Source organism: Triticum aestivum, chromosome 5D (assembly GCF_018294505.1).
Source record: "Triticum aestivum cultivar Chinese Spring chromosome 5D, IWGSC CS RefSeq v2.1, whole genome shotgun sequence".
In the NCBI taxonomy this organism is placed as follows: domain Eukaryota; kingdom Viridiplantae; phylum Streptophyta; class Magnoliopsida; order Poales; family Poaceae; genus Triticum; species Triticum aestivum.
In genome coordinates, this window is record NC_057808.1 from 124,876,140 (window position 1) to 124,893,054 (window position 16,915).

The window sequence follows — 16,915 nt, forward strand, 5'->3', positions numbered from 1 at the left end:
TGTGGGATGTACATACGAACGGAAACGTTTAGCGGGGACTGACTGTGTGGGATGTACTTGCGACCGGAAACAATTTCGTCGTATAATTGTACTTTTTTAGCTCTACTGTATGTATTTCCGTATTTGAGCGCTCGCCGGTCGCACACGACCTCATTTTGCCGAGCGTGTGTGCTAGGAGGGCATATCCCCGATTATTTCTGGGTCGTGTGGGAAGGACCCCCCTATCGCCCACACTCACTTGGCGACACTTCCAAATGCCGTCGCGGAAAGGGGTTAAAAACCGTTTGTATACCACCGACGCGCATCAGTGAGGGAGACATAGAAATTTGCAAAATACATACGGATCTGAATGTTGCAGACCCATTGACTAAGCCTCTTCCACGAGCAAAACATGATCAGCACCAAGACTCCATCGGTGTTAGAATCATTACTATGTAATCTAGATTATTGACTCTAGTGCAAGTGGGAGACTGAAGAAAATATGCCCTAGAGGCAATAATAAAGTTGTTATTTATATTTCCTTATATCATGATAAATGTTTATTATTCATGCTAGAATGATATTAACCGAAAACTTAGTACATGTGTGAATACATAGACAAACAGAGTGTCCCTAGTATGCCTCTACTTGACTAGCTCGTTAATCAAAGATGGTTAAGTTTCCTAACCATAGACATGTGTTGTCATTTGATGAACGGGATCCTATCATTAGAGAATGATGTGATGGACAAGACTCATCCGTTAGCTTAGCATTATGATCGTTTAGTTTTATTGCTATTGCTTTCTTCATGACTTATACATATTCCTCTGACTATGAGATTATGCAACTCCCGAATACCGGAGGAACACTTTGTGTGTTATCAAACGTCACAACGTAACTGGGTGATTATAAAGATGCTCTACAGGTGTCTCCGATGGTGTTTGTTGAGTTGGCATAGATCGAGATTAGGATTTGTCACTCCGAGTATCGGAGAGGTATCTTTGGGCCCTCTCGATAATGCACATCACTATAAGCCTTGCAAGCAATGTGACTAATGAGTTAGTTACGGGATGATGCATTACGGAACGAGTAAAGAGACTTGCTGATAACAAGATTGAACTAGGTATGATGATACAGACGATCGAATCTCAGGCAAGTAGCATATCAATGACAAAGGGAATGAAGTATGTTGTTATGTGGTTTGACCGATAAAGATCTTCGTAGAATATGTAGGAGCCAATATGAGCATCCAGGTTCCGCTATTGGTTATTGACCGGAGATGTGTCTCGGTCATGTCTACATAGTTCTCGAACCCGAAGGGTCCGCACGCTTAACGTTCGATGACGATTTGTATTATGAGTTATATGATTTGATGACCGAAGTTTGTTCGGAGTCCCGGATGAGATCAAGGACATGACGAGGAGTCTCGAAATGGTTGAGAGGTATAGATTGATATATTGGACAAAGGTATTCGGACACCGGTGTGGTTTCGGGATATTTTGGATATTTATCGGGGAACCGAGGGGTCACCGAAACCCCCCGGGGAAGTTATGGGCCCTAGTGAGCCATAAGGGAGTAGGAGAGGGAAGGCCACAAGGTGGCGCCCCCCCCCCCCCAAGATTAGTCCGAATTGGACTAGGGGGAGGGGGTGCCCCCCCTTCCTTTCCCTCTCCCTCTCCTTCCCTCCTTCCCCTTCTTGGAATAGGAAAGGGGGGGCCGAATCCTACTAGGAACGGAGTCCTAGTAGGACTCCACCCCATGGCGCGCCTCCTCCCTAGTCCCCGGCCTCCCCCTCCCCTCCTTTATATACGGGGGCAGGGGGCACCCCAAAGCACAACAAACAATCTCTTAGCCGTGTGCGGTGTCCCCTTCCACAGTTCAACACCACGGTCATATCGTCGTAGTGCTTAGGCAAAGCCCTGCGCCGGTAACTTCATCATCACCGTCGCCGCGCCGTCGTGCTGAGGGAACTCTCCCTCATCCTCAACTGGATCAAGAGCTCAAGGGACGTCATCGTGCTGAACGTGTGCTGAACACGGAGGTGTCGCGCGTTCGGTACTTGGATCGGTTGGATCGTGAAGACATTCGACTACATCAACCGCATTACTAAACGCTTCCGCTTTCGGTCTACGAGGGTACGTGGACACACTCTCCCGTCTCGTTGCTATGCATCTCCTAGGTAGATATTGCGTGATCGTAGGAAAAAAATTTGAAATACTGTGTTCCCCATCATGTACTTCTCGAGTTAGGGTCCTTCTTGCATATTTGGGGGGAGGGGGGCTGATTTGTAAAACAAAAATTCTTGAGTCATGTCCTGGGTTGTATTGTCGCCGTTGAATATTTTGTGAAGCCTTCTGGTCCTTGAGGGCCATGTTTTTGTTCAAAATGAAATCACGAGAGAGATCATCGGGGCTATATCTCGCCTACTGTGAATGCTATGACCACCTAGCATCAGCGAGTGGGCTGGTCCATTAACGAGGAAGGTTGCAGCGGTTTTCTCTTTTTTTGAATGGTTTTCCACTTCCTTTGTCAGTTTTATTGTTTTTGGTTTTCTGAACTGCTTTTTTGTTTTCATTTTTTCTTTTATGTTTTTTTTTACCTACCTTTTCATTTTTTGTTTTTCTTTACCGTTTATATTTTCGTCTTCTGTTTGTTTTCTTTTTTTCTTTCCTTTAAATTCATGTTTTTTTTCTTTTTCTGTTTTTTCTTTCTTCTTGCTTTCACCGTCTATTAAAACATGTTCATCGGGTTATAAAAAATGTGTATTGTATATAATAAATATTTATCATGTATTTTAAGAAATGTTCGTTGTGTATTAACAAATTTTCATCGTGTATTAAAAAAATTGTTGTGTATCAAAAAGTGTATTGTTTATGAAAACAATTCTTCATGATTTTAGAAAAACGTTCATCGTGTATTAAAAATTACATCTTTTATTTAAACAATGTTTACCGGTTGTCCATCGGGGTACTAAAAAACGGTTACCATGTATTAGAAGTTTTTATGGTGTATTAGAAATACTCTTTCAGTATTTAACAGAAGTGCATTGTGCATGTAACAAAAGTTCATTATGTATTAAAAAACGTCAATCATGTATTACAATGTTTTCTCATATTCATCGTGTATTAAAAAAAGGTTTATCATGTATTGCAATTTTTTGCCATATACTTGAAAAAATACCATGTTTTTGAAAAATGTTCATCATGATATTTAATAAATATGAGTGTGTAGTCATAAAAAACATATCACATATTGTTTTAAGCTTCATTGTATGTGAAAAAATGTTGTAAGCGTATTGAGAGAATGTTCATGGTGTATTTTCATAATGTTAATCTTATCTTTCAAAATGTTCATCGTATGTTTATAAAAAAATCATCATAGAATTCCAAAAGTTTGTCTTGTATTTCAAATCTGTTGAGAAGAACAAAAGGTGAAAAGGTGGGAATCAAAAATTATTAAATATAGAAATAAATGTGTGAATAAGAAAGGAATAAAACAAAAGGAAAAAAGGCATGAAATCTTACACGAAATAAGTCGGAAGCTAGTGACCAACCTCGACGCTAACTAGTTTCTTTGCGAATCAACTCTACGCCATGGGCGAGGCGCTCTTGTCGCTCATGGCACACAATATATGGATTCGCCCGAGAGAGATAAGTCGGACTGAAAGAGATTGATTTGTGTGACAATAATTCGACGAATTGGGACTGAATTGAACTGTGGTTTTGGATGGGATGAGCCGAGGAAGAACATCGATGATCGGGCATAAATGAAAGTCAATTTATCTTTGGCATGAGAAATAAATCGTGTCGAGTTGGTGCACACGGTTGAGCCTCGACCCCGGGTGACCCCGGCCCAGGCAAACGAGGCCTGCCGGGATTGGGGTGAAGAGCCTAATTGAATTGGTGCCAATTATTGGCACGTATAAAACTTTGGCCATCAATTGGTTTTGGCCGTCTTTATAAAGATGATGGAAGTGCAGCTTAGGGTAATGCATATATACGATGCAACCAATCTTAGGCTATGTTTGGTCGCACGGGCAGCAAACCCAGGGGGGAACCATCTTAGGCTATGTTTGGTCGCACGGGCAGCAAACCCAGGGGAGCAAGCCCCCGTCGGGGGAATTTACGTGTCAGAGGAACTGTAGTCAGCACGATAGTGCATGGGAAGGCATCACCATGCGGAAGCAAAACGCTGAGGAAGGGCTTGGGCTTTGGTTCAAGGAAGAGGGTGACGGCCTAGCGTCACCCCTGGCATCGTCGCCGGAGGTGGGAGCAGCTTCTTGCCGTCACTGGAGGGGCGACCTGGCGGCGCGTGGAGGCGGATCGCTTGGTAGAGAACTCTCGCTTGGTACATGGGGGGGTAGGGCGTCGGTCCCGGCGACCAGACTGAGAGAATTCAGAGTCTTGCACGGTAGGCTCCCCTTGGTTGATTCAGCACGTGAAATTCCTATCCCGGGAAAGTAGGTGGATCCCGGGAGGATCCCTGGCAACCAAATTAGCGCTTAGGATATGTTGATGTCAAAAAAAAAGGCCCTTAGGCTATGTTTGGTTAATCCCCTGCCCAACGTGGCTGGAGGGGATTTTGACTTGCAAGGGATTTCCATGCTGGCCTCGTCTATCTCAGGTGAAAGATCTTCATGAACTATATATTTGTTGGTGCATCTAACAACTCATTCTTCTTCACGGCTAATACATACTCCCTCCGTTCCAAAATAGATGACTCAATTTTATACTAGCTTTAGTACAAAATTAATACAAAGTTGGGTCATCTATTTTAGAACGGAGGGAGTAGTACAATATGTTTGATTCCTCTTATTCCTGATGAAGCTCCGCAGCTGCCCTCGAGCACAGTTCAAAAGTAGCTAGCTTGTCAACGGCTGCAATACGAGCAGGCCTGGTAGTGGATTAGTAGCCCGTGAAAAGACAGGATGATCACAGGTATGTAGGACATAGGCACTTGCTTATATGTCAGCTCCATCACGGGTTCTACTCTTTAGCGAGTAGCCTTGCTTTTGGCCTCACTGCAGGTTGCAAGAGTGGAAGGCGTCAAAACAACATCGGAAAATCTCAGAACTGGAGTAAGATTCAAACGGGGGCAAAATGATACAAGATTCAAGCGCATCATTACCTTAACATCTTCTTGATCTCACTGCTCTCAGGGTCAAGTCTCAGCGCCTCCTGGAACGCATCAACTGCCCCTTGGTAATCCTGTAAATGGAGGATGCCATGAGAGGAAGTGAGACACAGGTCGAGAGACTGAATCAGATTGAAAGGTTTGATTTGATACACCAACTATACCTCCATGAAACTGAGAGCTGAGCCCTCTCGGTACCATGCCTTGGACCAACCAGGACGCAACATTTTGCACCGTTGAGCGTCTGCCAGTGCTCTGTCCCCTTCTCGCATGCGCAGCCAGCAGAGGCTCCGGTTAGCAAACAGGGTCGCATCAAGTGGGTCTATCTCCATCACCTACATTTGCATGTGGTTAGCATCGCATGATTTTTCCATGCAATGATAACTGGATCTAACAGGCTCTCTGAAGCACACTGTTGCATTTTCATTAGTTTAAATGTAAGAAAAGCACAAATAAGCACACGCCAGACTTGAGCAAAAAAAGTTGTCGCAGATGAAGTGTCAACCCTAAATGAAATGTAGTTACTCTATTGTATGATCCTGATGTAAGACACCCATGCCTTCACAAACATTTCAACATAAACCATGATGAATCATCAGTCAATCTTGCGAACCCTCATTAAGCAAACAAATTGTACTGCTACAAGGATATCGGAAGTCACTGCAGTTTCAATCCTTAACCTGGTGTTCTAGAACTACTGTTTCTTTTGAACTTCTTTTGTATTGTTCCAAACAAGTTATTTTAGTTCATGCACTTAGTCACTTACCAGTCCATAGTAGTACATTGCTGTAAAGTAGTCCTCCTTTGCAAATGCTTCCTTCCCTTGTGACTTCAAATCAGCTTTCCGTTCTTCCGCAGAAGCTCTATCCTGAACAGAGAGGCATTTTGGTTAAACTTTAAAGGCATAGGGAATGTGACTGATTCAGGCAGCATGGTGAGTGCTACAGTTGAAAATGAGCTCCTTGGTCAAAATTCCTAAAATAATAATCTTGATATATTGGTCAAAATTCCTAAAATAATAATCATGATATATGTTTCCTATGTTAACACTGCAGACTTGGCTGGAGGAAGTGCCGGATGACCAGAACCACTGAAGTTTGTGAGCAATTTGCTAATAAAAAAATGCTGACACAAACTTCAACAGGAAATTCAGTTAATGTGTAACATCCTCCAATCAAATACCTGCAGAGTAACCTATAACTGTGGGTTCAATGGCTTCCCAATGCCGGTACAGATGTAGTGACTTCAATCTTTCTACCATTATTATTCATTTATCAAAAACATACAGGCTTGGAGAGAGAACATGGCAGCTACTCCCTCTGTCCCAGAATATAAGAACGTTTTTGACACTATGCTAGTGTTACAAACGTTCTTATATTTTGGGACGGAGGGAGTACAATATAATCAATATTACCATGTGTCAATTACCATATTTTCTAGGATCTGTTCTCAAAGCGGAAATAAATCAAGAACAAAGAACACGTAGATAAGTGAGTCACAGGAATAAACCATGGATGCAATCATGTATATACAGGTCATGAGAATTTGCACTGTGGAAATCTTTTCAAGGAGAATGCATCCATAGGAGCATCATGACTTACTCCAATCTAAATAGGAAACTACAATTCATCCTACAATCAAGTAACAAATCGCACACATACCTGAACCCTGGTCTGTGGAGATTTCATAGTTGTAATTATCCCATCAACACTCCAATCTGGCACAGATGGAATTGGGTTTGTCTTAGGAAACAGAAGCTCAACAAGTTCACGCTGACCACGGACTGCTGCTCTCTTGATTGGAATATCCCCGTGCTATGTCGCAAAAAAAAAAGGAAGATGTAATATAATACCGCATGGAAAATGGAAGATATAACAGTATGAAAAAGGAATTTGGTGGATGATCAAAGTCATGAATTGGAAGGCAGGCACAATTCACCCTAGTTCTCTGCACTATACCTTCAAAAGAAAATCATAAAAACTAGTTATTCATCAATTCATCCTGATGGCAGTATTAGAATTTTGAACCTAACAAAATGTGGAGGACATGTAGCAACGTGACTTAAGTTTTTAGTGAGTGTCGTGATTCTGTTAGGTTCAGAGTAATCGTGGCACTCGCTAAAATCTTCAGACCAGTAGGTTCAGATCATACCATTGGAATTCCATTGTTGAATCATCTCAATAATGGAATTCCAATGGTATGATCTGAAACTTACTGGTTAACAATTTTTAAAGGAACTGGAAAAATGGCATCACGATCCTATGATATTCCAAACCTGTTGTATGTGTTGTGAAAAAAAATCAAAACCATGGCACAAAAATCTATCGCTACAGCTTCAAATCATGAAATGTCTGACCAGGTGACTGCAAAGTCCAGCAGATGTATTCAGATACACATTGGTTGAACAATACTTGACACATGGTCGGTCTATAGTAAGTATACAACACACTTCACTTGGGATACCTTAGTAGTAGCATAATAGATTACCATGCAGCCAAAGGTCTGCAAGGGAGGTGATACTGCGAGCATGAAAGCATTAAAATAGCTAAACAGAAGCATCATGAAAGCCGGAGCTATGTTACCTGGTTAGGAATGTTAGGGTCAGCTCCAGCCTCCAGCAAGAACTTGACGAATTCAGTTGAGCCATCATCAACTGCCCCCGTTAAAGGAGTTGGTCCAGAGCTACTATTACCATTCACATCAGCACCAGCCTATTGAATTGAAAATACAAAATGCAAAGGTAGCTTTAGAGACAGGATCTGCACATTTAACTTGCATTCTGCTCCAAACAATTGTTTAGAGGTCCATATAATTGACTAGTCAAACATAAAAATGTTAAATTGGGCAGACAAGTTACTGGACCTCAATCAGTAGCTTCATGCATTCCAAGGAGTTCCCACAGCATGCCATCATTAGTGGTGAGAAGATATGATTGACTACTCTGTTGGGCTGTAAAGGCAAATGAATGGCCAATTAATAATTAAAATTATGTCCACCAAGTATTCTGATGCATCTCGAGAACGAACCATTTCATCCTCAAGCTACAGGTGACTAATTTTTCATATTTTATTTTTCATTTTATAACTGTGCATGCAATACAATTAGGTGTGAAATCAACAGCTTACATCAGCACCATGCTCCAGCAGAATTTTCATGGCCTGATGCTGACCCTTTGCAGCAGTCATGTGCAATGGTGTCCCTCGGTAATTGATAACATCCACGTCAACTCCTTTGGACAGCAACAGCTTTACAATCTCACAATGCCCTAGAGGCACAACAAATATATAAGTTAAGCAGAGAAGGAGCTTCTACATAGTATAAAAAACACATGTAAGCTAGTACTCCCTCTGTAAAGAAATATAAGAGCATTTAGATCACTAAACTACTATCCTGTAAGCCTTCCATCTATTTCAGAGACTAAGTGAACTGAAGAATGAGGAACGCACCATGCTCTGCTGCATTGTGCAGCGGCGTTAAGCCCCTCTCACTGGGTTTCGCCGGATCGCTGCCATGATCGAGAAGATACCTGGCAACCTGAAGATTTCCCTTGAGTGCAGCGTAAAACATCGGTGTCGCACCTACAAGGAGAATACGGCATTTCAGTACTTGAGTACTAATATAGGCAACGCCTCCTGTTATTGGTGCAGAGATTTTACCTACGCTTGATACCGAGTTGACATCGACCCCCACGTCCTCCACCAGGAACTTGCAAATCTCCAGGGACCCCTTATTTGCAGCGAAATGGAGTGCGTTCAGCCCTTTAGGGTCCTTTGTTACCCGCAAATCCATCTTTTTGGACATTTCTAGCATGGAGAAATTGCAGATGCAACAAAAATCAAATAATACAATCATGAAAATTCGAGGAGCGTGGTGCACTAAGGAGATGTTTGCACCGTCTGAGGCTCCAGATCGATCTAAATACAGAAGTTATCTGTCCATGCAGTCACAAATTTGGCGGTTTCTGCCTAACTTGCAGAACAAAGCCGAAGGAATTAACGCCCAATTTTTTCAGAAAGTAACCCGAGAGAACATCAGATTCGACCATGCTAAATAGGCATTGCTACACGAGAGCGTCCGGGACAATGGAGACGCCGGTATCACACATCATTTCATTCGACATTGGATAGAACATGGGACGGCGGCAGAGCCGACGGCGCTTACTCTTGAGGAGACGGAGGTTGCCGTCGAGGGCGGCCAGGAGGGCGATTGCGGCGGGGTTGGGGGCCATGGCGGCGGCAGAGGCCTCTCGCTGGGGCCCTAGGGTTGCTGAAGGTTCTAGAAAGATCTGGCTGGGCGGGGCGAGTGGAGTGAGGATTTGATAGGGGAGGGGAAAGCGGGCAGGCGATGGTACTGGTATGTGGCGCCAGACGGGGCTCGTGGAGTGCACGGGAAACGGGTGGGCATCACGTGGCCATGCTAGTAATGGTAACGCGTGTCATGTTGGCTTTGCTTCCGTGTCACGTGAGGTTGCTCTAATTTCTTTATCTTCCCGGTGCGTACCTGCTGGTGGAGACTCGAATGTGATTCCTCGTGGATACGCTGCCAGGACGACGGTACGTGCAAATAACTAATTGTGTTTTTTTTTACTAAAATGTATTCGACATTTCATTATGGTGAACAAGGGTTTAGGCGCGTCTCCTAAGAGCTAGAGCCAATTGCAAACATATTGGATGGATACTGAAGGCATCTCCAGATGATCCATAAAAAACTAAGAAACGCGTCTAGTGAGCAGCCGTTGGCTCGCTAGCGCTTCCCAGCAGCCGTCTTTTTGGAAAGTATTTGTCTCCCTCATCTGATTAGGAAATATTTTTATGATTCCAATTGGCTAAACGGAAACAACTCATCAATAGTGCATTAAATGATCCGCATGCATTCGGTTGTGACTTTTTTCCTGCATGGCGTGGATGACTATCTAGCATTTAATTCACGATTTATGAATTTTGAAAAGTCATAACTTTTAAACCACGAATCCGAATTAAGACCGTTTTCACCGTTGAAATCCTTGCGACGTGCTCTTCGAAACTAGATCCCACATGGGTATGTTTGATAAAAAATGTGCAATTTTAGTACATGTTTTGTGCAACCATCTAACAGTCAATGTGCAACTAACTGCAGTGGATGTGCAACTTCGCACCTATCCCGTGGACGTGCAATTTTTACTGATGGCACGTCCACCTCCAAACTACCCCTTGGAGTGAGATGTGCAACTTCGTCTCTTGCCGAGGCCAACTGTCTAGTAGTTGACGTGCAACTTTCCTCCTACCCATGGATGTGCTTTCACTATTTACTGCATCGGCCAACTGCCTAGCAGTAGATGTGCAACTTCATATGCTGCGATGGTCAACTATCTAACAGTGATGTGCAACTTTCTCTTGTATCCCTCGTGGATGTGTAGTTTCCCTGCTAGCACCCGATCCACACCACCCCCTACTAGTGGGATGTGCAACTTTAGCACACTGTCTATATGCAGTTTTTCACTACCCTCATGAATGTGGAGTTTTCACCATCCATCTATCCTGGCATGTGAGATGTGCAACTTCGTATGTTGCCCCGGCCAACTGCCTAGCAGACTATGTGCAATTCCGTCTGTTGCCCCCGCCAACTAAAACTAATACGTATCCACAAGTAGGGAGGGGAAGGAGTTGCACATCGACTAATAGGCAGTTGGCGTGAACAACAAACTAAGTTTCACATACCACTGGTAAGGGGAGTGCGGAAGGGTGTGCCAAGATTGAAAAACTACATATCCACTGGTAGGGAGGAGGGTTTGCACATCGACTACTAGGTAGTTGTCCCGGGCAGTAGACTAATTGCACAATAGGTTTCCATGATTGTTAGGTTGCAACCTCATAGAAAGTTGGATCATGCAGCTCTAAAAATTAGTTTTGAAAAAAAGTTGCATCATTCAATATTAAAATTGCACAATGCAGTATTAAAGTTGCACCATATAGCACCAAAGTTGGCATCAATTTTTTTGTCGAAACATACTCATGTGGGATCTAGTTTCAAAGATCTCGTCGCGAAGAATCCAACAGTGAAGACGGATCTGAATTTCAACACGCGGTTTGAAAGATATGACTTTTTAAAAATTTGAAAACCCAAAATAAACGAACATAGATCTGTTTTCCCTTCCGATATGACCAGTCTGATTCACATTTAATGCGGATGACCACATGCACTAGCAGACAAGAAAAAGGTACACACGCATGTGGCAGAACGGCCTCTTGTTCTCTCCAACGAGCGCACGCGCACTTTTAAGATTTCAGGAAAAACTATAGAGAAGTAAAATTTCGATTTCACTCTTTTAAACTGTACCTAGCCGAAGTACTAAATCAGTTAGAGGAGTAGTTACCCCTGTGCCGAAAAATTGGCTCACCACGCTTAAAAATACTAACCCTTGGCCGGATAAACTTCCCCTCACCTCTTTCTCCTGCACGAGCAAGTCATCCTTCCCGTCGTCCCCTTCCCACGTGCCACCATTGCCACCAATGACCGCAGCTCCGGCCGGAATGGGTAGCCAAGACCCTTCCGCCACTCCACCGGCATGTCGCCACCGGAAACCACCCCGCGCCACCGCCCGCACCAAAGAAATGGTTGGGGGTAAAAAAATCCCATCTGGTTCACCACACCGGTTGTCACCGCCGATAGCAAGGTCGGCGGGTTGGCCACTGTCTCTCCAGCGACGATCGGCCCCCCTCCCGCTGCTCCCGTCGATGCCAAGCTTGCTAGGAAGTCGACGACGGCCGTGTCGGCCCTCGCCAAAGCGGTGGCGATGAAGAAGAAGAAGAAGCCACTCCGACCCCTCGCCCTCGTCTGGCAGCTCGTGCTTCGTCTTCGGCCACCCCTACAGCCACTGCTCCGGCTCGTCCGGTTGCCACGGCCAACCACAAGGGTCACGGCCGCCAAGTGCTTGATGAAATGCTTACTAGGTAAAAAAGTATTTTTCATTTTTGTTGGATTTCGGGTTCCGGCAAAACTCTTAAGGTTCGAACACCGGGGTGCGCACGAAGATCTCTCCCTCCCCTAGCTCACACACTCACCACGATCTCAAAGCTCTGCACGTCGAACCCGAATAACAAGGGACACAAGGTTTATACTGGTTCGGGCCACCGATGTGGTGTAATACCCTATTCCAGTGTGGTCTGGTGGATTGCCTTGTAGGCTGAGGATGAACAGGTACAAGGGAAGAACAACCTCCTGAGGAGAGGTGTTCTTGGGCTCGATGAGCTTGTGTGTGCGAGGATGGAATGGATCCGATCCAAGATGAGTTGCCCCTACTATGGTGCCTAGTCCTATTTATAGAGGCCCGGGTCCTCTCCCCAAAATATTAGGCGGGAAGGGATCCCACAACGACCAATTTGAAGGGGGACAGCTAGTACAAGCTATCCTGACAAAAGGTGGTCTTCGCCTGCCAAAGGCTCTGGTGGTGACGCCGTCGTGGGCTCCGCGATGACCTCCGTCCTGTCGTCCTGCTGGTCTTGGTCTCGTTGCACCGATATGGAAACCTTTGCCTGATGCCTCGGGACTCCTCGGATCTGCGCTTGCCCCCTTTAGCACCAAAGAGGCAACGGGTACTCTGCGCCCGCTGGTGCCCGCCTGGCCTTGGTCGTCACAGCTCACGTCATGGGAACCTCACGAGGTGCCCCTTGCCTTGATTTCTCTGCCCCTCACGAGCCAGCCTAGTGAGGCCGCCCCTGAGGAGGTTTTGTGTCGTCCGCCTCGCGAGGCTTGGCCCCTGGAGAGGGTCTTGAGTGTTTGCTGGCGAAGATGGCCCGTACCAGGCCGTTGGTGGAGCCACGTCATGGGCCGCGGGCAGGCAAGTCTGGGGACCCCCGTTCCCAGAACGCCGACAGTAGCCCCCGGGCCCAAGGCGCGCTCGAACTTGGCTTCAGGAGAAGCCAAAGGGCAAGTGCGGAGCGCCGTGGGGCCCAACCGCCTGTGGCCTTGATTGACGCGTGGCGACTGATGGGACGTGGGCGTCTCCGCTTCCCCACGCTGCCTCGGCAACTTCCCGATTTGACGAGTCCCTGATGCATGCAGAAAAAACCATCATTACCTGTGATCGCGGGGGTCGCCGGTTGGCCTTCTCCTGCTATAAATGAGAAGGGGGCGAAGCCCCCGTCGCCCATCTCTTCCTGTTCCGCTCGCTTCTTCTTCCTTGCTTCATTACTGGCAGCGACACCCATGGCGCCGGTGAAGAGGTTCTCGGCCGCAGAGAAGGGGAAGGCCCGCCAGGAGGGGCCCGGCTCGCCGCCGCCCAAGAGGGGGCGCGGTCTCCCTCGTAAGCACGTCGTGACCCTCGTCGTGGCCCCTTGCGGCCGCGGCGACGCCTCTTCGTGCGGTGGGAGCCGCCCAGGTCGTGGTAGCCTCATCAATGAAGTGAGGCGCGCCATGGTTGCGCGGCCTCCCCGGCCGCGCTTCCACTCGGCAGAAGTGCTGCTGGAGTTTGTCGTGTGGTCGGAGAACCCGGCCGACACCTGGCTTCAGCTCCCGCGCTTCTTCGCTGACAAACTGCCGGCCACGGGTCCAGGCGGTCTCTGGCTGTAGGCGGACGGCTGCTGCAGCAAGGCTTCGTGGGTCGCGGTGAGGTCTCCGTCGCGGGCAACGCAGCCCTGGCTCGTGGCTGGCAGACGTTTGCCCGCGCGCGTGGCCTGGGCAGGCGGTGCACCCTCCACTTCAAGTACGACGACAACGCGACCCTCTACGTGCGGGTATTCGGGGAAGATGGTCGCCGCGTCGGATGCTGCCCTGAGGACAACGACGGCGGCGAGGTGCTCAGCCTTGGCGACGGTCGTGACGAGGGTGAAGGTGGACTTGCCCTCGGCGCCGGCCGCGGCTCATCTAGCTACGGCGGCTCTTCCTCTGACGACAGCTCCAGCAGCGGCGGCTATGACCAGCCGCCACACCGTCGTGCCCGTTTCAAGGGCAGTAGCAGGTCGTCTCGTCGTCGCGCCCTAGTGAAGCGCGAGAAGGGGTCAGGCTGAGTCCAGGAGGGCGCCAAGGGCCTACCCTCACGAACCGCTGTGGGGGCTCGCGCCGCTTTTGTTTTGTTCTTTCCTTTCTTCCTGCATTTGAAAAACAAACAAGTATGGGGCCCTGCACGAGCGTGCAACGAACCGTGATTTCCAAGTCGCTGTGTTATATTTATTGTTCCCGTGTCGTGTTGCAGCATCCGTGTTTTATGTAGGCGTGTAGAGATAACTTAGCTCGACGTGTCTGAAGTAGTCTCCGCCTCGTGAGGCGCGCATCTCCCAGCACCTGGTGAGACCTCCTTGCCGTAGGCTTGGGAGGCGTCGAGGAACTGCAAAAATTTGTTAAGAAACTCTTATTCTTCCAAGCCTAGAGCCCTAGGCGTGGCCGGTCATGACCCAGCGCTCCGCATCGCGGTACCCGAGGGGCACAGACTTAAGAGAGGGAGGTGCGCCATCTTGCGAGCTCGAGCGAGGGTGCCTCGCGAAGACCAGGGAAAACACTCACGAGTGCACCTGTCCAGCCCCCTCGCGAGGCATGCGAGGGAGAGTACGGGTCAAACAAAGAACCGAGGGAAGAAACAGAGGAAAAAGGCGATCGAACCAAGCCGACAAGAAACACCAGAATGCGAATTTCCATTAAAGAGGGGCAAGCCAACTACGGAAAGCAAATGAAAAGACGCATCCGGCACCTAGTCTAGTCTTCTCACCAGCGCGGAGCTAAGTGCTGCCACTAGGACGTGGGAGGGAGCCCCCGAGGCCCGAGGGCGGCACTCCTGAGACTCCGGGGCGTGTACAGCCCCACTCATTATTATGTGAGAGTGTCACGAGCGGAGACCTTCACAGGCGCCGGGCCTTGCTTCATGGGTAGAACTTCCGGAGGTGCTAGATGTTCCAGGCATTCTGGATGGGGACCCCGTCCTGCGTCTCCAGGCACACGGCTCCAGGCCTGGAGACGTGGGCTACCCTAAACGCGCCCTCCCACATGGGCGAGAGCTTATGCAGCCCTCCCTGGAGAGCACCCGCCTTAGGACGAGGTCGCCCACCTCGAGCGTCCTAGAGCGGACGCTGCGGCAGTGATACCATCGCAGTGCTTGCTGGTATCTTGCCGCTCGGAGCGTGGCTTCACGGCGGCGTTCCTCCCCTAGCACGAGGTCCATCCCCCGCATGGCGTCCTGCTGCGTCTCATCAAGCGCCAGGACCCGCGCGGAGCGATGCTTGACCTCGTCAGGGAGAACCGCTTCTGCTCCATAGACGAGGAAGAACGGGGTCTCGCCTGTTGGCTTGGTGGCGGTGGTGCAGGTGGACCACAGCACAGACTGGAGCTCATCGTGCCAGCCCCTGTCGCAGGCCTCGAGCTTCTTCTTGAAGTCCTGGTCTTGAGGCCTCTCAAGACTTCCGCGTTGGCGCTTTCGGCCTGGCCATTGCTCCTGGGGTGCGCCACCGAAGCGTAGCGGATCTGCGTTCCAAGGTTAGCACAATATGTCTTGAAGAGATTACTAGTGAACTGCGAGCCGTTGTCGGTGATGATGCAGTTGGGGACCCTAAACCGGCTCACGAGACCCTTGATGAACTTGACTGCTGATCCGGCCGGGATGGTACGGACAGCTTCTACCTTCGCCCATTTGGTGAACTTGTCGATGGCGACGTAGAGGTAGCGGTAACCCCCAGGCGCTCGAGGAAACGGGCCTAGGATATTCAGCCCCCAGACCGTGAATGGCCATGAGAGCGGGACGGTCTGGAGGCCCTGAGCTGGCTGATGGATCTACTTGGCGTGGAATTGGCAAGCCTCGCAGGACTTCACCAGCTCGGTCGCGTCGTTGAGTGCCGTAGGCCAGTAGAACCCGCTGCGGAACGCCTTGCCGACGAGGGTTCGTGACGATGAGTGGTGCCCGCAGTCTCTGCCGTGTATGTCAGCTAGCAACTCGTTCCCCTGTTCCCTGGAGATACATCGCAAGGAAACATCATTTGGCCGCTTCCTGTATAGCTCACCGTCCTGGATGCAGTACGTCGTAGCCTGTCGGGCCACGCGCTCCGCGTCCTCCTCTTTCTCCGGCAGCGTCCCTTGCGTTAGGTATTCCTTGAACTCCTTGGTCCAGCACCCCTCCTGAGGCTCGAGCGCTAGGAGTAGGCGCGCTCCCGGGGTCGGGCCGCATGCCGGGGCTCCCGAGGTAGGTGGTTGGGGGAGTTCCTCCCGAGGCGGCGCCGGCCCTGAAAGCGGAGGTGTTGCCGAAGGCTTGAAGAGCCGCTCCTCGAAGACGCCGGGCTCTTGGGGTTGGCGCTTGGATGCCCTTTTGGCGATGTCGTCGGCCTCCTTGTTGGTGCCACGGGGCACGTGCTGCAACTCTAGGCCCAAGAACTGCTTTTCCATTTTGCGTACCTCCATGAGGTATGCCACAATGTGCTCGTCCCTCGGCTCGTATACCTTGTTGGAGAAGTTGACGAGGAGCTGCGAGTCGCCCCTGATGGTGAGGCGCTTCACCCCCAGGGCCACCGCAGCCTTAAGGCCAGCGATGAGGCCTTCGTACTCCACGATGTTGTTGGAGACCTTCTCGCCCTGCTGGAAGCAGAGCTGCACGACGTAGCAGAGCTTGTCCTGAGTGGGTGAGATGAGCACTGCTCCAGCCCCCGCGCCCTGTCATGCGAACGCGCCATCAAAATACATAACCCAGCCATCTGACGCTTCACTTCCTGGCGAGAGGGATCGGTCCTCACCTGCTTCAAGCCCCGGGGTGTCAGTCCATTCTGCCACGAAGTCGGCGAACGCGGCTCCCTTGATGACCCAGGTTGTGCTGAACTCCAACTAGAATGCTTGCAGCTCAATGTTCCATTCG

General features: G+C 48.8%; 1 protein-coding gene across 2 annotated transcripts; it reads right to left on the reverse strand.

The window, feature by feature from the left end:
- Positions 1-4,598: 4,598 nt before the first annotated feature.
- LOC123119847 (putative ankyrin repeat protein RF_0381) lies at positions 4,599-9,518 on the reverse strand. Of its 2 annotated transcripts, XR_006459005.1 has the most exons (12): positions 9,274-9,518; positions 8,769-8,915; positions 8,559-8,690; positions 8,238-8,377; positions 7,975-8,061; positions 7,695-7,823; positions 6,774-6,926; positions 5,879-5,980; positions 5,277-5,447; positions 5,107-5,186; positions 4,788-4,999; positions 4,599-4,678 (listed from the first exon to the last, which is right to left on the reverse strand). XR_006459005.1 is itself a non-coding variant. In XM_044539791.1 (11 exons), the coding sequence occupies exons 1-11, from the start codon at positions 9,338-9,340 to the stop codon at positions 4,972-4,974; spliced, it is 1,236 nt and encodes a 411-aa protein (XP_044395726.1). In that variant the 5' UTR covers positions 9,341-9,518; the 3' UTR covers positions 4,599-4,971. The 2 variants fall into 2 exon arrangements, 1 of the variants encoding a protein (XP_044395726.1); XM_044539791.1 differs by having other exon boundaries at positions 4,599-4,999.
- Positions 9,519-16,915: the final 7,397 nt, after the last annotated feature.